Source organism: Cyrtonyx montezumae, unplaced genomic scaffold (genome assembly GCF_038088225.1).
Source record: "Cyrtonyx montezumae isolate F1298 unplaced genomic scaffold, pur_monq_1.0 scaffold_7, whole genome shotgun sequence".
NCBI lineage: Eukaryota > Metazoa > Chordata > Aves > Galliformes > Odontophoridae > Cyrtonyx > Cyrtonyx montezumae.
In genome coordinates this window covers 18,194,484-18,220,233 of record NW_027072078.1, presented here as the reverse complement: position 1 = coordinate 18,220,233, position 25,750 = coordinate 18,194,484, and the positions used below count along the sequence as shown (strand labels likewise).

At 37.9% G+C, this 25,750-nt stretch overlaps 2 protein-coding genes across 3 annotated transcripts in view; one reads left to right on the top strand and one right to left on the bottom strand.

The window, feature by feature from the left end:
- Positions 1–25,750, bottom strand: part of ABCB11 (ATP binding cassette subfamily B member 11) — a 63,654-nt gene that overhangs the window by 27,094 nt on the left and 10,810 nt on the right. The window contains exons 2-9 of one of the 2 annotated variants that reach the window (XM_065750955.1): positions 13,854–13,923; positions 11,186–11,288; positions 7,048–7,069; positions 6,078–6,125; positions 5,935–5,983; positions 3,951–4,192; positions 2,290–2,377; positions 1,289–1,422 (exon numbers count right to left, since the gene is read on the bottom strand). In XM_065750955.1, coding sequence (XP_065607027.1) covers positions 1,289–1,422; positions 2,290–2,377; positions 3,951–4,192; positions 5,935–5,983; positions 6,078–6,125; positions 7,048–7,069; positions 11,186–11,261 — 659 coding nt within the window. In that variant the 5' untranslated portion in view covers positions 11,262–11,288; positions 13,854–13,923. Of the gene's footprint in view, positions 1–1,288; positions 1,423–2,289; positions 2,378–3,950; positions 4,193–5,934; positions 5,984–6,077; positions 6,160–7,047; positions 7,070–11,185; positions 11,289–13,853; positions 13,924–25,750 lie in introns of those variants that run through there. The other variant, XM_065750954.1, reaches the window with a different exon arrangement.
- On the top strand, positions 687–25,279 carry DHRS9 (dehydrogenase/reductase 9). Its single transcript, XM_065750959.1, has 5 exons — positions 687–843; positions 21,290–21,637; positions 22,577–22,835; positions 23,879–24,042; positions 24,905–25,279. The coding sequence occupies exons 2-5, from the start codon at positions 21,319–21,321 to the stop codon at positions 25,129–25,131; spliced, it is 969 nt and encodes a 322-aa protein (XP_065607031.1). The 5' UTR covers positions 687–843; positions 21,290–21,318; the 3' UTR covers positions 25,132–25,279.

Genomic DNA, 25,750 nt, shown 5'->3' with positions numbered 1-25,750 from the left:
TCATTCAACCTTACACCAGGCAGTTTGTTCTCTAAATGTGAGGGAGAATGGGAAAACAGAGGAGGAGAGAATTTACATTGCTGCTGGAAGCATTGCGAAAACATGACAGCTGTGTCACATGTGGGAGAGTGGTGCAACGGTTAACATAATCTGAGCCCCATGCAGCTGCAGAATTCATTTGGTCTCACCCACTGCCATTATGGAAAAAACATCTCAAAACAAAACAGTCATTACATTTTTGCTACTCTTGGCTTCTCTCTCACTCCTGACAATACAAGAACTAGGAACTCTTGGAACAAAAAGGAGCAAGCACCAGTGATATTTAAGGTGCAGGTCTGTTAGCTACAGTCCTCTACTGAAAATGCAAGAATGCTGAGTACCATAACAGGATTACATTTTTTTCTTAAGATTTTTTTTTTGCATTCAGGAAGCCTTTTGTAGGCACAAAACGTTTTTTCTAGCGATCAGTAAGCTGGGTGTTATTTGAGAAATACATGTTTGCTTCACCTTTTCAGTGAGACAAATTCCTCACAGCGGATTACATTTTATATTTATTCTTCATAAAAAGAAAACCACAGAAAGTCATAGTTACCACTTGTCAGTAAAGACCAAAAAATTCCCTTCAACTACAGGAAAATCTTTTGCAGCTGTCCCTATTATTATGCAGGCATGACATAGCACAGGGAGCCACCTAGAGTCAGCATATTCATCCTGCAGCTTCTTTAAATCTGTAAACAGGAACCACTAAGCGAAGGAGCAAGCCTTAAACTCAGTTTTGCTCAGAGCTAAACATTTAGCCAGGACAAGAAGTTTTCTCCATCTACCCTGGGTCTCCTTCTAAAGGTAAGTGCTCGTTACCGCTGCTTTAGCAGAAGATTAAGCAAAGCTCACCCTTTTCTTTTAAAAGACGAGAGCAAAGTTGGTGTGCAATTTTCCTTTCCTCTAAGTGAGAGGGTTCAAACCCTTAACTTGAGTCACAGAGGAATTATGCACTGGCAGCCTAATTGGAGACGCTGAAAGGGTTGGGCACAGGAAAAGACAAAGTGGCAGGAGGATGCAGCAAAAATAAAGAAACAAAATACCACTGACAGAAGTTACCAAGGGGAAATAATTGTAGTATAACATCTACAGCACTTACTTCAAATATGTGGGAGACTATTAGCCTAGTCCCTGCTCTCTATTTTATACTATAAGGTGTTTGTCAAATGCCTAGTTACTAGCACTCTGTCTGTCTAGTGTTTGGAAGTGCAAAATGTTCTATGTAGTATATTTTTTCTAGATCACTTACTCAGAAATTCTTGTGTTCAGTTCTCCTACAGACGTGCAGTCAAACCAGCCTATATCCATTCTCATAACGTTCCTGAAATAAGCTTTCCTGATTTTCTGCACTTGACGAGCTGCAGCCATAACCCAAAAGCAGATCTAGGAAGATCACAGTGCGATTGATAAATTGCAGTGAAAAGTCTTTCTAGTCCCTACAAATAGGAAAAAGCAATTTGGCTAAAATAAACTCAGCATTCAGGTAAAATATATTCTAGATAGACGCACAGTTGCTGAGCTACTTTATGCCTTCGATCTTTAAACAATCAAACAATTTCTCAAAACCTCTGGATGAAGCATTTATCTTAGTTCTGATAAAACATGCAAGATTAATTACTCTGTACTGTTACATAAATGTCACAGGAAAACAGTTGTCCATTGGCAGCCGAAAATAAGACGTATGGCAGCCATCCTACCTCAACAAAGCTCTCAGAAAGCTTTCAGGAAAGAGAATGGCAAGTGCTTCTCATGATTATAAAAAGCTACAAAATCAGTGGATTTGATCAGATTCTGCAGGAATTGTCCAAGCTTGCAGCTTATCTCAGTAATACAGTTTGATTCATTACTACAGAACATGCAGAGTTTGATTCTTCTCCAAAACCAATTTTACACTGAAAATTTTACTCTGTAATGTCTCCCTAACAGAAACACAAAGCTCAGGTTATCCTCCTGGGAAACTGAATGCCCTTCAGCTATTTGTGGGAGAGCACGTGGCTTCCATAGTAACCACACTCAAGCAAATATTTCTCTCACTGGGTTAAATGCATCTGAGTACTAAGGTTTACATGAGCAAATCCTAGGTCTCAGATCATCAGAGCTAAAATATTTCATCCTATAGGATTAGAACTGAGCTTGTCTGCTCTGCTCAAAAATGACGTTGACTAAGCAGCTAAAGAGAATATAGTCATTACAAACTTAATTATTTAGTGATTTAAACCTTGAAATCAAAATAGCGAGTCAAATACTGACTTGGAAGTATCCTAACAAAAGTACGGCACAACCAATTCCTCCGTAGTAACCTGCAAACGTGGTCATTTCTTTTTCAATATCAAGCAGTCTGGAAAAAAAAGAAAAAAGAAAAAAGAAAAACAGAATTAGCAATACAGTTTTATGTTTATCACACATTTCTAATCTGGGATGTCTTCAAATTTAGTCAAGTCAGCTGGCAAGTCAGTTTATTTTGCTCCCAGAAGCAGTTTCCTGGTACTGAGGCTATTGCTAGCAGGTGCTGGTTTGCTTTATCATCCTGTGGCATAGGGGTGGGGAGCTGGCAGGTACCAAGAAATCTTGCATCCTGTAACAGTGTTACAGTGTGAAAGGGCCAGATGAGAAGTCCCATTGGTCTGCATGCTTGGCAGCAACATGGGTAAGAAAGCTTTTTAGACAACACAAGTCCAACAAGTTTTCATTAGATTCATTAGCTTATTTTGTACCGTTATACCAATGAACGACACTCAAATTTAAATAGTGTTTTACAGAGAGAAATGAAGGCTGTTGAAATACATTCAAATTTCTTGCTTATCTCAAATGACCGTCTCTTTTAGTACAAATAGTTGTATCAAATTACTCCTAATATTAGTAAAGAGAACTGAGTTGCTGGGATTGCACTTAAGACTACTTTGAAACAAGCATTTTATTTGGTTATTGGATATCTTTAATTATTTTTTTAACAGCCTGCACAGAGCAAGTTTATGCTGTTAGCCCAGAATCTGGCACACTTCCATTTTAAGCTAAAAGGGATAACTATGTACCTGACTTGATTCCTTGCAAAACACCATCATGAAAATAACCCAGGTGTTTAACATAAATACCAGTACCATTTTAAAAGCTTCAGTGTATCCTGCCTGACAGCTAGTTGCTGCTTCAGAAGAAAGAGCAGAGGTCTGTGGCTTGGACAGCCTGGATCAAATAATTTGGCTCCAGTCATCTACATTTAGGAATGCAGATCACTTTCCATATGCTCTGAATTTCAGAGATCATTAAAGAAATAAGTTTTAATTCTACTTATATAACTCATCTATTACTATTCAGAGATTTGAAAACTTCTGGAACGATGTACTGAAAACCAAGCCCAAAGAACAGTTACAGGTTCAAACTTGTCATTGACAGGCATGTATACATGAATGATTCATTTGGACTATCTTTATTGTTGTTAATGGAAAGAAACAGGCACTCTTAAATAACAGTTCATAAGACCTGCCTTAGACATCTCCCATAGGCCAAGATGAATTGCATTCTAGAAGTGCACGTTTCTCTTCGAATGACTACAGTTTAGCTGACTTGCTCAGATGTCAGCTGCCACGTTATAGGATAGACACTTCAGTGCTAACCAAAATGTCCAGAGATTATTATTACCTATTGGGTTGTCAAAGAAAAGTTATCAGTGATTTCAGAGGCATATGTTATCAGGACTATCACTATCAAAGAATATCCCTGATGAAATCTATAGCTGAAAGATCAGGACCCAAGTTAGGCTTCCCTCCCTTGAGCTCTGAAACAAGGCCCTGTAACAAGAACCATGCCTCTTTTACCTACATACACTTCAAAGGCTGAGCTGGGCCTTTTGTAAGAATAGATTCTAGACAAACCACAATAACACAGTAAAAGAAACAAGCATTTCTATTACTTACCCGCATCTTATTGTGGTGTTCCTTTCATTCTGATGAACAGTACCATTAACCCACACTATGGTGTTATTTACGCATGTTTTATTTGGATCTTTAAGCTCTTGCATTTCAATGTCGTATTCAATGAATGTGTCTGCCATTGCACCAAATACAAGCAACATGCCTGGCTGGGCTGCTCCATGAAGAATAGCACAGATGCTACCAACAACCATCATCAAAATTTCCATAGGTGAAGAAAATCGAAACTAAAGAGACAGGAAAAAAAATATGGTCTCATGCTGGTTGTATACTGATAAATCACTAATCAAGTGGATCAGATACAAAACCATTCTCTTCAAATGTCATCATTTCTTCAACATATAAAAATAGAAATATCTCTCTCCAGAGTAATCAAAATGCACTTGTAATTACAGTCTCATATATTATGATGAACTCCCTTTAAGTATTTGACAGCAGAATCTGATCGTGTGACTAATTGTTTTATCACACACTATTAATAAGGTAATATCACTCATCCTCATCCCAGACACTAGCTAAATGATTAAGAACAGTAATTATAATCCACATATATATAGTCACTTCTGCAGATTCCCTGTGAGAAGGGAGAGAGGGAGAAGGAAGGAATGAAAAAGCCATATGGCATTTTGCAGTCTCTGAACAGAGCTATCCGATTTCTCAGAACTCTAGGCACTGTGGTAGAAAGCCACCTCAATGTCTCAGAACAAATTCTCATAGTTAATAATCTAAATTGCATTGGTTGAGCTATGTAATTGTGCACTGACACTTAATCCAGGGGAAATATATAGAAACACGACTTAGCGTGCAGTAAAAAAAGGGACTGAGCTAATTGCTATTGCCTTACATGGGCCAGAGGGTCCACACACACACAGCTAGTGACACAGCTAAGTTACAGGGACTTAAATTACTTTGGTCATGATTGTGTGAAGTCTGATCCTCAGGGTAAATCATGCATAAATACACAGACTATACTGTACTTAGACAATATTAATATCAAGTGCTACATACTTTGAAATAGGACCACAAAGAGAAATCCTGGCCAGCTGAAGAACTAGTCTACGTTCTGTAGGTGCTTTAATGTGTTTCAGAGAAGAAGGGGAAGGACTTTGGACACATATGGACAAGAGATATTGGCACACAAATGCAATTAGAGGGAGAAACAAGTCCACACACAAGAGAAATATACAAAAGGTCTTTCTACAAAAAAAAAAAAAAAAAAAAAAAGGAAGCTAACTGTAGCACTATCACTGTTTTGCAAACCAGCAGGCTAGCTCAGAGAGATAGAAAGACTTAAGATTCATTCTTCAGTTGCCATAAGGCAAAAAGCAGTGCATTTTGTATTTTGCCACAATTCTCCCCCTGGGGATATCCACAATGGCAAGTGTGAACTGACTGTTCTCTCAAGCACAGATTTGAGATCCCTGGGCAGGTAAAGTACAAGCAGCATGTCACTGCACTAGTCCAGTATTAGTTAGGATCATACTAGTTTGGACACATTACAGACTACTTGCATAAACTACATGCAGAAAAAAAAAGAGCTAAAACCTCTTTGCTGCACACTGCTGGGTTGGATATCTCTCTATTACGTTCATTTCAAAATTCTTTTTGACACACTGCATGGCTCTCCAGGACTCATCAAATGTATTACCTATGGCTATACATACCACACAGTACTATGCATTTCCAAGTTTTCCATAGTAACCTGCAGGTTTCAAGCCAAACACACGGTTTAATAAGACAATTATTACATAGATTGTTACACAGATGCTGATAATTAACACTCAGCTGACAAAATGAAAAAAAAAAGGTTCTATTAAATTCTGACTGAATTTAAACAACTTGGCATGAAATTCTACTATTAATTTCTTAAAAGTTTGGCTCATTCACTGCTATTCTCCAAAACACCATACACAATTTTGTCATTTATTCTTCAGAACCATAAGCCATTTAAATCCATAGTTTTCATTACCAGCTGAAAGAAGCCAACACGAACAACTTTTTCTTTCTTTTTGGATGACCTTCAAGAACAGAAAACACGCAATTACAAAACTGCATTTAATACAGATTTTGTTCTATATGGAAAGATAGTACACAAAATCGAAATTAACTCACTTTTCATTTTTCTTCTTAACAGAAGGCTCATTGTATGCATAGAAATTCCTGGCAAAGAAAGGAAAAGTTTATACATTAATTCTTTTACTCTCTTGGTTAGTTCCCTGGAACTACATTTCATTTGAGACAATTTGCCCAGATTTGGAACCAGTGATTTTATAGTAATTTTAAAGTTTAGCTAGGGAGTAGAACAGAGGTCAAGGTAAAATGGTTTATACACTGTTTCATAATCAGCTCTTTAAAACACTGCAACAGTAAATTCTTCTAGGTCAGTTAGAGAAAAGTCTAGCAACAAAATTTTTGGCTAGTCCTTATTTAAAACGGAGAAGCCTTGTTCCATTTCTGTTTTATGCTGTCTGCACATTCACATTTCCCTAGCAGCAGAATCTCTCAACTTACTCAGTTTGTCTTTCAGTGCTAGTATTATCTGCTGCTGTTCTACACAATCCATAAAACTCAGAATGTCTAGCTGCATTATAATGTATGGCATCCACACTATAAGTATCATCATCACTGATGAAGGAGTACGGAATTTTACATTTGGATATTTCCTTTTTTTACTAAAAAGATGAATGCCTAGAAGTTTATGGTTAATGTTTAAATCTTAATATCTTAACCCCTTCAGACAGTTGTTCAAACTTATGATCTAAAAGTTAAGTCTGAAGAGAGAGAAAGCAATCAAGATTGATTCAAATTCCTGAAAAACTAATTTCTCAAAGTAAAGGCATTGTCAAAAACATTTGCAGAACAAAGTCTGTATTTTACTGCCATTACTCTGTATTTGAAACAGCTGCTAAGACTGTTTTGGTCTGCCATTGTTAGTTGTATCAAATAAGTCAGTTTGCCTCCTAGAGAATGGCTTCTTATTAAATACCCTATATTCTATAAACATGTCAATATGACTGGATGGTATTAACTTTGTTTACTATTCCCAGAAATATCGATGGTTCTGCTTGTGTACATGACTTACTCTGATTTCTTGAAGCTGTTACCTGTTAGGGAAAAAAATGCATAGTCTGGTTAATAATTACAGAAGATTATATACTTGAATGATAGACACATGAAAAATAAATCCTAGAAACCCCTGGGACCTGGTTGCTCCTAAGTTATAAAGCATCTTATGCACTACATAGTTCACTTGGGCACTGCCTCACTGTCAACATGCATTCTCTGAAAGGAGGAGGAGCTGTAGCTCTTGCCTTCCAACAACTTTAAGATGGCAGATCTTGCAGAAGAGGGGCAGCTGTGCCCCTGGAGAGTAAAAGTAGACACTGAAATACATTCTGAAGAACTGCCACTTAGAGAAATTGAATTATATTACAAGATATAGTTATGCTATGTGGCAGCTCCTTAGTTTCCAAATGGTTTTGCATTTTCCAAGGTAGTAATGCTACAAATAAGTGCTCCAAGTTTGGAATTGAAGGAACAGCTAATTACAACTCCTTTTAGGGTTTAATAACGTTATTTGGCTCTAGGAAACTATGGTTTTATTCTGCTCTGTTTGTTTCATAAGCATATCCTATGAATTCCAGACATTTTTGGAGAAGGTATTATACTTGTAAAATTATTATTAGGAAGCATACTTTGGTGTTGGAAGAGAACTGCTTGTGAAGGGAAAAGATAATACAGTTTTCATTTTGTTGGAGTTTGGCACCTGGTGATGGTTGTAATCGTTTGAAACTATTCCTGGAGGATTTATGGAAAAAGATGAGGCTTAGAGGGAGTTTTCTCTGCAGGGTGTTAATGCCAAGTGTTTTACACATACATACATACACACACAAGAACAAACTGACTACTGGGAGGAATTTTAAAAAGAGAAAAAAAAATCTGCTGAAATAAAAACAGAGAACAAAATAAGCGTGCTTTTAAAGGTGAAGAAACCTTGATCTATAAACATGAAGATGAAAGCAAGAGTGTAGCAATGCTATTCAAGGGAGCAAGGAACTGCAGTACAGCTTTCATTTGCCAAGAGTTTCTATGAAGGAAAAAAAATTGGAAGTACAATTTGGAAGACAATTAAATAATTTATTAATCCTAAGGAAAAAAGCAACAGTAATGTTTGAATGCTCTAAACGTTTTAAAAGGGAATTAGAATATTTAAGAAAAATTTCAGTTTGAAAATAGCACAAAACCTAGGAAAAGCTGCAGAACGTGGTCAAGAATTTGAGATTTTAATGTAGTTATGTGAACATGGTAAAAAGTAAGCCTAAGGAAATATGATAAGTAAGTCAAATAAATGAAAAAGTATAATCAAGAGGCTCCTGAGCAAAGTGGGCTATTAATTATGTCTACAGTTGCAGTGTTCAACTGTTGATCCAGAGAGATCTAATACATAGTAACATGTACTAAAGAAAACATTGAAAAAAACTCACTGGAGGTTACAGAGAGAAGAGATCACTCAGCAGACGACCAGGAGCATTTTAAAGCACCAATGTTTGCTTTTGGAAAGGTGCACTAACTGTTCAATAAGCTGCTTATGACATTCAGCAGAATACATTGTGCATTTCCAAGGAAACTAAGAAACCAGAGACAACACTTTTAAGACAAAAAAATCCTAGCTGTAAAAAGGATAGGTTTGGTCCCAATAGAAAGTCTTCTTGTGAAGTCCCATAAGAAGTAAAAGAAGCAAGAACATTAGACAAATTAATAGACAAGGAACAACTATCCCAGTACAAGTGGATAAATATTGGCTATCTGGGAAGATTTCTAGGAGGCCAGAACAGGCAAAAAGTTTTCTGGCCCTGACGAAGAAGGATATACCCCTTTACCTGTTTACTTTCTTTTCACTCTTCTCCCTTCTCAATAAGTAAATAAATAAATAGCTCTAAGTACCCCAAGAACTGAAACTGCTTTCAGCGAGCAGCCTCAGTTAAACATTTAAAACACTGACAGGAAGGGGAGTGAGGAAGTCTGTACAGCTTCAGCACACAAACAGCTCATTTCAGCAGGATGCAGGGCAGTGTGCTGGGGCAGCAATAGCTGGGGAAGAGATCAGACTTTCAGAAAATGCTCACATTCATTTCTGTTGCAATACAGCAGCAGAAGTATGTGATTGTGAATTTTAAAAGCAGCTGCATAGGCTAGCATGCCAGTTTTGATTTTATGAATACATTCAAGCTATTGAGAAAATAATTTCCCACACAATCTTCTTGCCAGCAGTTGAAACAGATTTGAAGTTCCCAGGGAAAGCAGGCCCTTGACTCTGTTGGAAAGGAGATTACCTAGTACAGGAGAATAAACTCTGCAAAGTGAAGAGCGTTTGATGAGGATGGTTAAAACCAAAGGAATTATCTGACTAGCTCAGACAGACAGAACATGGGAACATAATGCCTTTTGCACATGAAGTTCTTGCTCATCTTCTAAAGGCAGACCAAAAAAATAACATGCTAATGGAACAGCTGTTTTTATACTTGAACATGTCTGACAAACCCTACAAAAATCAAGGCAATCAAGCCCAGAGTTAGACTGAATACTCCAAACGTGTTCAAACAGTACCATTACACTCACAGGCCTATAATACATCATATTTCAGATGAAGATTGAGAGCAAAACTAAAACTCAAACTGTGAATTACAGTAGATTAGAAATCCAGACTTAGCATTAATCAGCAACCACTAGGTTTTTAAAGTGAAGACAGATTACAGACTATTAAGAAAATCTCAGTAAGTCTTGAAAATGCTTGACTATTAGCTGCAATTTCATGATATACGCTGTTACGTGATGGATTCTTCTGTATGCCACAATTTTAGCCTACAAAGCATCAGTGTAAGTTTCTCACAGAACAAATGTTGCTGAAGGTGGACTGCCTTAAACACAAACTGTCATCTAGGCTGGGAGGGGAAATATTTACCATAACACAAACTAGTTCAACTTTCGTTCTGATTTGTTATTGAAAGTAGCAGGAAATGTCCTGCTTTTGAATGTTAGTCTGAATAAAGTTCCATTTTCTCTGAAGTAACCTCTCATAAAATACAGTCCCCATAGTCTTTCTCTCCCATTTGACTGCTCTAAAATCTGATGAAGAAAAAAGAGAACTCAAGACAAAAAATTACTCATCAATCTGTGTTTTGTTTAGAGCCCACCCAAGCCACTTATTTTTGTGATGAAAAAGGTGGAACTGGGGGTGAACTCCATGTTTTTAAATTCCAGTAAGGCCCATGTTTAGTACAAGTGTCATTTCATGCATGACCTCAAGCACTTCATTAGGTCCCGAGAGAAGATTTTTAATGAAAGTTTAAAGAAATCCAGAGTTAGGCACAGCTGGCAGGAATTTTGAAAATACAGGCTTAGATGTTTACTTCAGAATCTGGTGATACTTGAGCTGTGGAATCTTCCTGCAGACCCTTTCTACACTACATAGGGTGAAGGTACAGATGTACATTGAATTGTACTGTAATTTATCTTCCCTTATGTGCTACTGCTTCACTTTATTGTGCGTTTTGCATTTAATATAAATTTTTAATGCCTCTCCCTTTGTTTGCTCTTCTCAAGTCTTATAAACAAAATTCAAAATATTTGCACAGCAATTTCTCTTTATTGTTTCTCCTACCTGACTCTCACTTCATTTGGACATACAAACTGGAAAAATGCACATTACCAGGGAAAAACTGAAGAGGAAAAGCTCTGACGCGGAAAAAGAATGCAATCTTCTTGAAATGAGATGAACAGCCACTGTAACATCTCATTAGTATTCTGTCTAATGGTGGTATGGCTGCATATATGCATATTCATTGAAAGTACCTCTAGAAACCAGGGAAGATAGAGTTTCTGACTTTTTGTCCATTTACTTGTACACCAAGGCATGGAGTAGGTAGTGCCTTGGTACCTAAAGGTACGTAAAAACTTCAGAAGACACCTTGAATACATTGGCTGATAAGTAAAGGTCAACCACCAGGAGGGATTGTTAACAGTTTTTCCAGAACTGTTTTGCAGATAGTACACTCATAGGTTCACAGAACAGCAGCAGGTACTACATAACTGTATTTATTCCACGTATTCCACAATTCCTATTTGCTTTGTATTCTATAGACTACTAGCTCCACTTAGACCACCCACCACCTCTTTTACATGCTTCATAAAATCAGGTGACTGAAGAACAAACATCTTACATTTACCATCCAAGTCAAAAGCAGAGTTATCTTCTCCCAATTTCTTGATGCTACGCAGAATAACAGGGTCAGACATGATGATTAGATGCTCAAATCAGAAATCCTTAAAGAGGGGGTGAAAAAAATAGCATCAGTAAATTTTCGTCTTTGAAAAGTACAACTATGTTACGTTAGATTCCTGCTTAACTCAGTTTTGCCCTCATACCAGGGCAATACCACTGATTACAGTGCAAACTATAAAAGCAGATGCCCTAGGCACAGCGGAACTAGAGTAGAAAAACACCTCAGAGAAGTATGTCTGAGCCAGCTCAAAGTGAAACTCCTATAAAAAGCTTCAGTACCTCCTTAAATTAGAGCTGCTCCAATGGGCTTTGCAGTTTAATCCAAACAGCCCTCACTCCATTAATGGCCATATTAAAACCAACTACTGCTTTTGTGTAGATGCCATCCGTAGACTATAGCTCAAGATATTAATATGACAAACCCTGCTTCAGTTACAAGGGAGCACTGGACAGGAGACCTGCTCTGCCTTGTCCCAGCCTGGCCCAGCTGCTGGTGGCCACCAGGACCATGACAGGTGAAACCCTCCTTGTTTATCATCTGTTCCTAAATTTTATGTGTACACTTCCGGCACAGGAATCATCAGGAAGTCAGGCTGGAAGGGCCGAGGTCTCCTGGTTGATTTTAAGCATCCAAAGTAGAATTCAATTATTCTTCTGTCATTTTAATGTATATTTATCAAAAATACCTAATGACCTCCAAGAGCATTACAGCGCTTCACTATCCTTATTGCTAAAATAACCTCTTCCTAATGCCTAATTTGAATTTTACATGTCATATTTAAGCCCATTACTTCCTGTGCAATCTACCATAGATACGGAAGAAACAGTTCTCTTCCACTTTGCAAATAGGTTGTTATTTATTTGGAGGATAGGAAGTCTCCCCCTTCAGAGGAATAAAGCAATTCATTCAATTTTCCTCTGTTGGCTGTATCTCTCAAACCTATGACAGAATCTGGAGACCAGTGAGAATTTTCTTCAAGACACGAGTGTATAACAGTACTGAGTCTTACCAACAGTGAGCAAAGGAGAAAGATTTTTTCAAGTTTCACAAATTAAATTCTTGTTCATACAGCACAGTATGATTTTTTTTTTTTTTTACAGAAATATCACGTTGTTGATTTGCCTTCAGGCTATATTCCACAAAAACACTCATTTTTCGCAAGTAATTTGCTACAAAGCCAGTTGCTTTCCAAACTGTACTTTCACAGTTGATTACTCCTGTCTGCTTTCATCAGCATTTAATAACATCTCACTTTCTTCAGGCCATTTTTTCCTCTTTATTAAGATAATTTTGGATTCTAATCCTGTTCTTCAACATATCTCCAGCCTATCCTACTTTTACATCATACTCAAACTTAGTGACCATATTATCCATCCTGCCATCCATGCTTTTGTCAATATTACTGAACTATACCTGAAGACAGATCTCTATAGAACTGCATTCAACACATTCCTTAATTCAGACATTTGTTCATTGATTACTGCTCAATGCATGTGGTTTTTCTGGCCTGAAAGTATCTGATGAGAAGTTGATCCATGTCAGTAAATCCTGATATTCTCACACTACGTGATGCCCCAGTTTGCAAACCAAATTCTGTCTTTAACGAAATGGGTAAAGCCAAATCACCACTATAACAGCAAAAAATCTGACTAGGACTATAATAGTTACTCACAAGGTAAAATTACAGGCATTTTTTTAAATTCATCTCCACATACTATGAAATAATTTATAATCTTCATAATTTTTCTGTTCAATCAAACAGATGGTAAATGGGTCAAGCAAGGCTATGTTACCTTCTCAGTTAAAGCCTCAAGCATGTGCGCATTTCCAAGTTCACTTTCTGCTGTTTTATATGACATAGAAAACATGCATAACCTGCCTCCAACTAGAAAGGAAAGCTTCATATATATATTACTATGTTTCACATGAGACCAGATCTACATTTCATTCCAGCAGGATTTGTATTCAGCATATGGAAGGATTTAACAAGGAATTTATTTCCAGATGAGTTCATTCACATTATATTGAAATAAAAATAGCATTCCATAAAGAGCAAGCATATTCTTCTGGCAGTTCAATGTCATAAGTTCATAAGTTCATAAGGTTGGAAAGGACCTATAAGATCATCTAGTCCAACCATCCTCCTATCACTATCTCTACCCAACTACTAAATTAAGTCCTTTAGCACCTCATCTAAACGCTTCTTGAACAGCGCTAGGGATGGTGCCTCAACCACCTCCCTAGGCAGGCCATTCCAGTGCCTGACCACTCTTTCAGAAAAGAAATGCTTCCTCAGGTCTAATCTAAATCTTCCCCGGCGCAACTTGTGGCCATTCCCTTGAGTCACTTGAGCTTTCACTGAAGAAGAGTGACAATTTTCTCCAAATGGAAACAATACACATTAATTCACTTTCCAAGTAAAAACACAAAACTTTTCTACGTTTTTCTACGTTTTTCTACTTTTTTACGTTTTTCACTCAAGTCACTTGAGCTTTCACTGAAGAAGAGTGACAATTTTCTCCAAATGGAAACAATACACATTAATTCACTTTCCAAGTAAAAACACAAAACTTTTCTACGTTTTTCTTCCTGCCTTTTGCTGTACCTGATCAGTTGAAGTAGTCTGAGACGGATCTCCAAAAACTGTTCAAATAATCCTAAAGATGCAGAAGTACCTTGAAGGAAAAAAAAAAAACAAAGATTCTCAGGGAGCTCACTTTTGGCAGTTCTGTCAATGATCACACTGCCAAGATTATTTATTTTCAGCATGAATTCAGTTGTGAGGTTGGAGGTAGACAGAGATCTGGAAACACAGCCTCGTTGTTCCATTTACAAAACATAACTATTTTGACAATGGCAGCACAGACTGGTGAACACTTCACAGTGAAGTGACTCTAAGGAAAATACAGCTTAAATATGCAACAAGCCTAAGGTTTGCCAGCTCTTTAATCCTAGATATGTGTTTTTAGGAAGGACACGTCCATATTTAAAAAATAAAAATTAAAAAAAGTTAAAAGTTAAAAAAATAAGAAAATTATGAGTGTGAGAAACACTATTTTTTATTATTTACAGATTTTTTGTTCAGAAAGTTAGATAATTGTTCACTACATTAACAGCACCAGGAGACAGAAATTTCAACTACACACTCACACTTTCTTCTGCAAAAGTTAGCTCATCACAACGGTAATTTGATCAGCAATTTGTCCTTACAAAGGAAACCATAATTTGTTTCTAAATCTAGTAAGTATTACTTTGCTTTGTTTAGGAAACAAGTAATGGAAATGTATAAAGGAAGCTGACCTAACAGATGATTTTACACTAAAGCTGGTGTTACTGGAACTGTTACCTGCATTACAAAATAAAAAATAAAGTGCATTCCTGCTTCAGAATGATAAAAGATAAAATCATGCAGTGGATTGATGAAAAAGGCAAAAGTAAAGCAAAGCCAAGTTATTCATCATTCTCAGCCTCATCCTTTTCCAAGTATTTATTATTTGACTTGTAATCATAACATCAATATAAAATTTTGGTAATGGAACACTGTAAAAATCAATTTGTCCTTTCAGTGCTGGCATAGAGTGTGATGCTGGGAAGTCTCACTTCAGTGCTTGCTTTGACACAGTACTTTAACATTATGACATATCTGACTATTTTTTTAGTCTGAATTCTGATGCAGTTTTAAATAATGGGAAAAGTAGGGGAAGAATAAAGAGAAAAGACTAGAGTAGGGATTCTTGTTACAAACACTTGCTAGGGCTAAACTTTCTGGAATTGTCTAAATTTTTCAGTATAAAAAGAAGTAACTGCCATGTTTATAAAACGTGTTTGGGGTTTTTTTCCTTTTTTTTTTTTTCTTAAGTTCAAACCATCAAATATTATCCATACACTATTGTGGCCAGCAGGCATCACTCATTACCTTAAATTAATATAGAACAATAGCATGCTGTATTAGAATGTTAAAACAACATTCCTTAGGTTCTGGAAATTTATCTGGGGACCACTTACAACACCTCGAAAAATTATGATGCTCACGTCTTCATTAAGAGTGATTTAGATAACAGAAATCAGATATAATAGAAGATTATATCATCTCATCTACCTGAGTGTGCCAAACCAAAACTAGCAACAGAGAATATGTCAGAAACTGCACTGAAGTGAAACTGCATTTTACTACTGTCAGCAAAGTTATGACTGCTGGATTTTTTTTTATAAACAATCATATATAAGGAACTCAAAAATGCAGATTTAAAAAAGAAATAATTTGAAAGCACAAACAAAGGAATGCTTTAGAGAAAATAATTTTCAGACCTTCTCCAAAACCATTTCGAATCTGTCTCAAATCAGATCTTTATGCAGAATAGATCTTCATTTGACATTAAGGTCTCCCCCTTCTTGTTTAAACCCTGGTTGTTCAGATATTGATCATATACGCAGAAAGACACACTGCTTCAAAATATAACTTGAATGATTTATCCTTCAGAGAGTCCCATCCAAAGAATACTAATTGTGCTGATACAGTTCAGCGTTCAACTTGGATTATTTTGAAGGAAAAATACAGGTACCCTTCAGTTAAAAAAGTTTATCAGTAATCTATAACACATTAAATAGGACAGTTATGCTACTTACCCGTGGCTGTAGAAAAACAGAACAAATTGCAAGAATCCCATTCAATCAGTGAAGCACACAACCACTTTGCATCATGTTTTCATTATTCTAACCCATCTTCAAATCGAGTGTTGGCTATTTGCACCTGGGTCAATAACCTGGTGGTCACACTGGTTACAGTTCACTGACATTTAATGGAGGGTTTAAATTTGACTAATGTAATCTCACAACTTCAAGTCAGATCTCTTGGAAGGCAATTATGCAGCAAGAGACAAGACAATTCTCTTACAAAAACAGAAAAAAAAACCAACCAACAAACAAACAAAAAAACAATATTCACAACAAATGTATGGGAAGAGACTGTTATAGCATTATTTTATGCCATACCATAGTATAGAATTACTGTATTAGCTACATGGTTTCTAACCCATAGCTCACCCCCAGTTCCATGGCTATGAAATTTTTATAATTCGTCCTTTAAAAATAAATATTTTAAAGCAAGAAAAACACTGAGTAGTGAATTCTCACTGAGATGACCCCTCAGTGGATTTTTCAATAAGGGACTTCGGTGAGGACACTGCTATGGCCCCTGTCAATGACATCTGCAGAGTTTAGAGGGAAACGGCAAACATGGTTTAGTTACAAGATGGAAAGGTGACACCTCAATCTTAGTGATTGTTGGCTTCCCCTAAGGTCTGTGCTCTCAAACTTTCCATGACAGACCCCCATGCACAAAAGCGCCTCAGGATCAAACATAGCTCACCTATACTGTTCTCCTCGTTCAGAATCACTCCCACATGCACAGCAACAGCATTATCAAGCCTGGTGTCATCTCCCATTTTCCTAACATAAACAAGTCTACATCTCTGCTAATGCGTACAGCATAACTCAGTGAATAACCCACTCAGAGATAAGACCACAGAGCCGATTATTTCATCCACCACATATTAGAATCATAGAAAAAAATAATTCCTTGCAGTGCAGGGTATGCGAGTGGATGGACAGAAGGAAAACAATACAGTGAAGAAGATACTTGCTTTACATCATTATCCCCTGGAAGTTTCTCCAGGACTGTTGTGTCCACAGGTCAGAAAGTTGCACTGATTTTCCTTTCCAGAGTATTCGAGCAAAACCACATTTGAATGCAGCGAAGTCCAGCATCTTCAGACAAGATCTTGGCTTTACACAGCCAGATTACAATTTCAGCAATAGACAAATTACTTCAGTCTTTCCACTTAAAGACTTTGCTGAGCTAAGCATTTGGAAAATGTGCGAAGGGCCTGTTTGTTTTACACTGCTAGTGGAGTAAGACAGCACTGGATTGGAGCTAACACCACAGATGTGCCTCATTTCTTTCAAGGGGTTCCACTCTAAATTTCCACTTCCCTCAACTTCTTATGCAGGAAGTCCTGAATACTAATAAATTCTAACCTGACTTTATGACATGGACCAGAAAAAATGAACGCATGCTGAGAAATCATCCACTTGTGCATGGCAAGGTGGAGAACACGCAGCATTCAGTTTTGTAACAGTCACCTTCCTGTTACAAAACTGCAAGTGGAAAAACTGTCCTCCCTTCTATCTTTCCTGCATTCTGCCACTTTCTGATGTTATGGGAAGGGAAAACTCTTTCTATTGCTACATTCAGCCCTACAAATGTTTCACTGAAAGAAAAATTAAGCCACCACACTAAAAGAACAGAGAGCACAAATTCAGTAAGTCCAGGAAAAAGAGGACAGATGCTCCCACTCTTGTTATTTCAGTAGGGAACAGTTGCAAGATCTCCAAACCAAAACAGGCAATGGATATTTACTTCATGAAACATAAGCAGTACTGTCAGGATAAGTCCCCTCAGTACTGGCCTGAGTTGAAGGGAAACATTCTGATTACAGTTCACATATTCTTCTTTACACAGGAAAAAAAAGATTCATTGAGCCAAGTGCAATAAAATGACTGGTACTTCTTTGAATAGATGTCTATGCCAGCAGCGTTACCCTCTTTTCAGGATATTTTTAAGTAGTGCACAGGAACAAATGAATAAAAATGAATCTTAGTTATTTCTCTGTAAGGAATGAAAGTACAAGTACTCTTTTGGCAGAACACTCCTCAGCTTCAAGCTGTAGTCTACAACATAATTGATTTTTATTGCAGTACTGAACAAAGCTCGTAGCAGCAATCAAATAAAAAATGCTTCCACGGCTTCGTGAAGATGGTCAGAAATTTAGCACTGTATGCTCACAGTAGCAGGTGACTACGCTTTTCTACCATTTAAACAGATTCAACTTGCCACTGCAGGCTGGGTTTCTGATGATCGGCTCGTTTCAGTGTTTTGTGATGAGGTTCACATGCAAATAAAGCAGCCTGCTGGACAGAAAGCATGGAGCAGATAGCCTTTTTTATGCTTCATTAAAGTATTTGGTAAAGTATTCACAACCAAATTAATTTTTGTAGCTAGCATACAGTGGTCCAAGGGCCAAGGAGCCAAATACTTGATTACGCTCTCTTGAGTATAATCCCTATCTTTCTTCTGGTACCCTGATTTTTAACTAAAGGACACTTCAGTTAAATTTACAGCTTTGATATAGTTTGCAGATTGAAGCATTAGGCAGAAGACTTTAACATCTGTTACCGGAGCATCAGATGTTAAATATAGCTTATCAAATTCATCTTAAAAAAAAAAAAAAATCAGTAATAAAGATATTTAGAAGACGCAAACAACAAAATCAGGCCAGGAGAACAGCCTTCTCTGAGTCACTGAGCAGAGCAAAGCCTGGAGAATTTGGGAAGCTGCAGGAACAATCAATTTAAGCACAAAGTTGGTCAGGTTGGCAAGTACCCACATCCTGTGTCCCCATTCTTTTCTTGGCACACAGCAATTATACAAACACAAAACAGCATTCCCTCTGTATAAACCAGCATGAATTTTACACAAATTACTGATTTGAAATTTATACTAGTAAAAAGGCTATCACATAAATCCCGTGATATTCATATGAACATTACCTCTTTCAACACAAAAAATTTTGAAAAAGTTACTACTACTTTTCCAAAGAAAGATCTATAACAAGTATTCTACACACAAACCTGCTTTCTGCACCTAAGACAAAACCAAGACTTCCTCTTTTGATGGCTTGGCTTTATCATTTTTGCTGCAAGCAAAAAGCTTTTTGTTGGTAAGAACTTACTTTCCTGTTTTGTAAACAGATTATATTTCTTCATAACGAAATGGCAAATTGTTAACATTTTTCCTACAGCAAAACAAGGAGTACCTCTGGGTACAATGGGCCTGTTTATATAAGTATGATTTTCCCTTCCTATGAAAAGTATAAATCCAAACTGGTGGCTGTCTGGTGGATGCTTTCAGGTGGAAGGCTAGCACGCAGAATGAAAGAAACATTTCTTCTTCCATGGTATAAGCCTGCTTAGCCTCACTAAGTCATAATGTGTTTATTTTTAGTCATAAAAATACAGCATCCTGAAACGACAGAACAGTGTCTAGAGCTGTTCCAGCAAGTAGGCTGTGAGGCAGGCAATGAGGGAATTACCTCTGGTTACTTACTCTGTGCCTATATAGTTAGTCTCTTAACATCTGCTCTTGAAATACACTTGAAACAGGACATGCGTTCACTCATCCCTTTGACCTAATCAAAATTTGGCAGCTGGCATTTTTGCCATTCCTAACTACAGTGCAAATAAAAATAGCAAAGGCAAGTTCAACCCTTCAAGAAGAGAAACGACAAAGCCCATAAATTTTATCAATTCTGTGTTCTGAAAATAAAACAAAACAGAAACCTTTCACAAGGATTTCAGCTACCTCAGCTGTTGTCACAAGATGGCACCTCCTGCAGGCCCACCTGCCCTCAGCACCTCAGCTCTCCCAGACACTTTTGGAATGTTTTCAGGGTTTCTGGCCCACTGTCTCCCGGAATTTAGAGGGGAATATAGTTTTTCTTGGTTAGCCTTTCCGTTTTGTGCTCCTTTAGTCTGTGGTTCCTAAAGCAAAACCAGATCTTTGCTTACCTTTGCAGATCTGCTGCCCCCAAGGGCTGGCACTACACCTCTCGGTCTCACCTGCAAGCTGCAGCTGGAAACACAGCCTGTACACAACACTCTTAAAACGCTGCCACCGTAGCACTTTGTTAATCCTATACAAAGTCCTATCGACCCACTGATGAACCGCGGAGACCAGAATTCAGCCTCGCACTGCGCTGCCGAGTGTCCCATGTTAGCACACATGCCTATTTGTGTGGAAAAAACTGCGCCCGGCTGAGCTTTGTCTTCCAGCAGCCTAGCTGGACTGGCTTTTACTATAACTGACTGACCAGATCACACGTCCAAACTGTGCTTTGCTTACGTTAACCTCCCCTCCCTTTAATTAACACCTGGGACACAGCTGAAGCGGGACGTGATGAAGAGCGGCCGCCTCCCGCCCTCGCGCTGTCCCCGCTTTCCCGCCTCAGCGCTCAGCTGCGGCGCGCTGCCCCGAGGCCATGCAGGCGGGAGCCGCAAAAGAATTAAAAAGCAATGAAAAGCAGTCGCTGTGCTGGGTCTAGTCCTAACAAAGCAACTATGAAAGACCAAACTGGGAGGGCGGCTGCCTGATTACCTCATTACGCTTTCTGCTACACTGATGCTGCAAAGGAAGTTAAGCAACGAAACCCAGCAGCAGAACCCCACACTGCAGCTTTTGCAACACCCTGGTTCCACCACCAGCTTACAGTTACAGTTTTGCTATTAAGCCGGTTAGCATTAACTCCAGATAGGGAGCTCTTTCCAAACATGTTTTGCAGTGCTGATGCTGTCACACTGCCTGAGACGCACTGCTGTATCCTCCTTCCCTTGCTGAGGGACCACGTGCACACACACTCTCTCAGCATTCTGGTGGGAATTTACTCCTAGAGAGGCCAAGTGGCAGGACTTGCTATCCTCCTTCTTGAGAAGTCTAGCATTGATGTCAGAGGATTTTAGTAAAATTAAGTAAATCATTTTTTCTTCCTAACCTTGCTTAAGTATAAACAGTAAAGATGAGGGTTCTGGGTTCTGATGACCTTGATTTAGCCTTCTGTTAGCAGCTGTCCCAGTCTTATTCTTTCTTTTTCTGTGAAATGACACTAAATGCAAATATTTCTGTAGGTTTGCATGCAAATGTTTTATTTTTGCTACTCTTCCCTAGCCAGTGCTTCTCCCAGACATGTTTGATGGGAGCTGACTGACCTGGCAGCACCTAATACACGTTATGCTTTGTAACCCTCTTACAACATATCTCAAGTTCTCATTTCTGCTCAAGAATTTTTAGTTTTATTTCTAGCACAAGGTGCAACTTCTCTGTGTGTGCCCATTTCTCTGAACAGTTGGCAGTTATCCAACTCAAGAAAAAGAAGAATCAACCATCAATTTTACGCCTTAAAAGCTATCAGTTTTTCCTTTTCATTTCAGAAGAACGAGTCCAGAAGACTTCAGTAAAAATGTTTTTCTACGTACTACTCTTTCTCAGCATCAGCTCTCTGTGGTGGTACTGGAAGGCAAGGGATAGGAGGAAGGTTGCAAACCTCACTGGCAAATATATATTCATCACTGGATGTGACACAGGATTTGGAAATATGGCAGCAAAGACTTTTGATAAAAAGGGATTCCGTGTTCTTGCCAGCTGCCTGACTGAAACAGGAGCCAAGGAGCTACAAGCTGTGACTTCTGATCAGCTTCAGACAGTGCTGCTGGATGTGAGAGATTCAAACAGCATTAAGAAAGCAGCAACATGGATCAAAGCTGAAGTCCAGTCAGAAGGTAAGCACCAGGCCACCTGCTTTTAAATGTTTTTAGATAAAATAACTGCAATAGAGTTTTACACCCAAAATACTGTGATATGTTCACTGTTTAATTAACAATCAACAAGTGTGTATGGTTGTCTTGTCACCTTCCAGAAACATTTAAGATCTCAGGAGAGGGATCTTTCATACGTTTAGTGGCAGCTAAATAATTGGGAATGTTTCCTCAAGAAGTCAAGCATACTGACACACTATTTAAGAAGAGGAATCCAGTTACTGGAGCCTTCACTAGGACTCCTTGCACTAGGCACGGATTTCTGGGCTGAAGCATGAGTGCTCAGCATCTCCTGTTCTGTGTTACCACAGAACAAATGAAATAAATTCTACTTAACAAGCTTAACAAATGCTTATTTAAAAAACTGAATCCATTTAACACATGACTTGCAAGCACTAAAAAGCAAAAGATATATCCTCTAGTGTACTCTAGGGAATAAATGTAATTAGTTGTAGGCCACCTGAAAAACAGAAAAATCCATGTCTTTGACCCAATAAGTTTTGCCAGACAAATCACTGCTCCTGTTACTGATGCTTATTGATCTCAGTTGGGCTAGTACTGAAGTCTACAAATGCACAGGATTACATGGGCTGGATTCTGATAACTTTGATCCTTAAATCTGGTCTACTATGACATGCCACAGTACTTAATCCTAAATTCCAACCTCCATGTGACCTTTCCTCTCTCTGCAAAATAACTCATAACTTGTTTGATTTGCTTTTACTCAAAACTGTGCCTGGTTTCCAGCCAAAAGAAATTTTTTTGCCCATGAAAACAATTAGTAGTCAGAATAGATTCATCTTCGTTTTGGTTCATCAGTGCTCCTGTAAAGTTGCACACAGTTCAATTAATCTACCTCATTAGGTGAAAAATTGCTTCCTAACATTCTTCTTTTCTTTGCAGGTCTCTGGGGACTTGTTAATAATGCCGGAATTATGGGGCCATCCGCTCCTACAGACTGGTTGGATATTGAGCATTTTAGAGAGCCAATTGAAGTTAATTTAATTGGGCTTATAAATGTGACAATAAATATGCTTCCCTTGATAAAACAAGCAAAGGGAAGGATAGTAAATGTATCCAGTGCTGGAGGTCGCCTAGCATTCTGCAGTGGAGGCTACTGTCCTTCCAAGTTTGGGGTAGAAGGATTTAATGACAGCCTGAGGTATAACACTCACTGTGAGAAAAGACTGTTCTTTATTTTCTAAGGCTAACAGATGACTGAAAACCTGCACATGCAAAATAGAAGCTGATTTTACATGTCTGACACTTGACATGAAACTGAAAAATATTATACACTTTGGAATAAGTCTCCTTGAAAGTGCCTTTCTTCAGCATAGATTATGACACTTTGGAAATCTAAGATACAAATCCTGTTACAGACATAAGTCCTAAAGTAATATTGTGATGCAGTTCATACTTTCGTATATTTGTAAGTAACTTACCTCAGTAATTTAGTTACTCACAGGGCACTTATTGCAGAGGAGATTCCGCTCAAGGGAATAGAAATGTCTCTGGAGTATGAACCTAATTTCCTATTTAAAATGTACCTACCAGCAGCCCATCCAGAAAAAAATGCATATGCAGTGAGTTATTGCATGATATTAACTTTTGTCTAAGCTTTGCTCTCCAAAGTATCTTCTCTTAATTATACTGATCATTAGAGAAACCAGCAAACTAACTAGAAAACTGCAAGCTAATTCTGGAACTGCCATGGCTTCTTCATATCAAACAGGGAACAATCTGTGCCAAAATATATACAGCCACTTTAGATTCCAGGAGGTATTCCAGACATGCACACAGCTAACAGTTACAAGAGATGTAACTAGAAGAATCTGTACCAGTCTGAAGAATCAGATGGAGGTCAAGAGAGGTTCATTAACACATGTAAAATGGCTTTAGATACTTAACACTTAGGCAGCCTGATAGTCTTACAGGCAAGTCTGACAATGAGCTATTGGAAGGTGAACTAGGATATGGAATCATTATGCCTGTCACTGCCCATACATGCTCACACTCTGAAGCAGGTAAGTTAGTTCATCCCTTCCTCATTTAGAGATATCAGGCTGAAAGTTCACAACTTTGCATGCCACACAGTATTTTTATGTTTGTCTGTCATGTAAAGACAGAAATAACAGTATAAAAAAAAATCCCACCATACTAATAAGAATTTCTAATCCAATTAAAATTGCTGGGCTGTCTTTGCAGGAGAGACATGAAAGCTTTTGGAGTCAAAGTTTCCTGCATTCAACCTGGACTGTTCAAAACACCATTAACCAATCCAGCAAAGATTCTGAAAGAGAAGGAGATTATCTGGAATCAGCTTCCCCCCGACACTAAAAAGCAATATGGAGAGGAGTATTTTCAGAAAGGTGAGGTAATTTCCAGGCATTTTTATCAAAAGAAGCAATGCATTTCTTGCTGAGAAAGCCTTCAAAATAGCTTTATATCTTCTAATCACTATGACTTTTTGAAAAGACTGCGTGTTAAAAGTTACTCTTCAAATGCATCTACATCACAATACAGCTATTCACACAAAAACTTATGCAGTGAAGCTTCTTTCAGATCTCAGTTAAAGATTAATTATTTGTGTTGGCATGTAGCTTTTGAGCAAACTCTGAGGCAGAAAAACATTCATCTAAATGATGTAACTAATGTGCTCATGGTGTTTTTCTGTCACTATTATTTATTTAGTAATCTAATAGGGTTAACTTCACTTTGCTTCTGCTATCCCCAGTGGGGTGATAGATAGCATGCAGAAATTGTCTAACAGAAAGTTCCTGAAGCATGCTGACTCCTTGAATTTTGCTAGTTGTCTTTTGATCTTAGTGATTTTTGTTCCTCAAGTTTCTCTCTTACAATTGAGTTTCACAACTTTCTGCAAAGTAACTACCTTACTACAAGAAATTCACTCACAACCACAGCATTTCTCTGTTTCCATTTGCCTCTTAGTTCGGTTTCTTCTGAGATACTGTCATTGTTATTTGGAGAATACAGACTTAATTTTGCCACTGCTGTTTCACAGTGAAGAATAACAAGGCTGCTCTGGGGTCAACTACAACACAGGGTCATTATGGATGGGGTAGTTAACTCAAAATTACTATGAATTCTTCAGTATGAAAGAAACAAGAAATACCAACTCCTTAATGAAATTTCACTAATCAGTGCAGGATAGAGAGTTAAAAGTCGCTTTTTCTGGCTGTCACCAAATGATCTTTTGTTTGAGTTTTACAGATGTGGCAAAGAAAGAAAAGCTCTCCAAGGCCTGTTTTAACACAGACATTTCACTGGTTGTTGAGTGCATGGAGCATGCCCTAACAAGCCTCCATCCATGTGCCCATTATGTCATTGGCCGAGATGCTAAGTGGTTTTGGACTCCTCTTTCAAGAATGCCAGCAGATGTGCAAGACTTCTTTCTTCTGAGAAACAGAGAAAAACCTGCAGTTTCACACAGAAAGTAAATCTTTGTCAATATATTCCCCATTGCATACAAGGTTGATTCCATAAGTCCTTTACATTAACATGGTACCAACCATACCTGAAATTCACCCTCATATCCTATAAAGGTAATAAATATAGCTATTTCTCCAATATTAGCTACTATTAAAACAAATAAATAAGAAACACCCTTATTTCTTTTTTGTTGTTGTTGGGTTTTTTTTTGTTTGTTTGTTTTTTAAGTGCAGCATGTAAAGCCTAAGGATTTCCAACATCCAGGTCTACCCTGTGTTGTAAAAGGATCCATAGCTACAAAAGTACACCACAGCAGGGAATTCAATACTTGCAACTTCGTAATTAAGAGTTACATGTTTTGTTGACAGTATTTTTTGTTGTTGATGTTTTTGTTTTTTGTTCTTGTTTTTTAGTTCAGACTTCAGGTCTAGAAGGCTGTATATTTTGGTATAACAATAGTAGCTCTGTGCCTTTTGAGGTGCAAAGCAGCTCTTTTCTTGTTCAGCCCCTGACACAAGTGCCTGCTGTGATCCAGCACTGCTGTGATTCATCACAACAAAGTTGCACAGAATACAGAGATCCAACCTCAAGCCTGCAGCTGCACATTGCTCAGGAATTGTTTCCCAC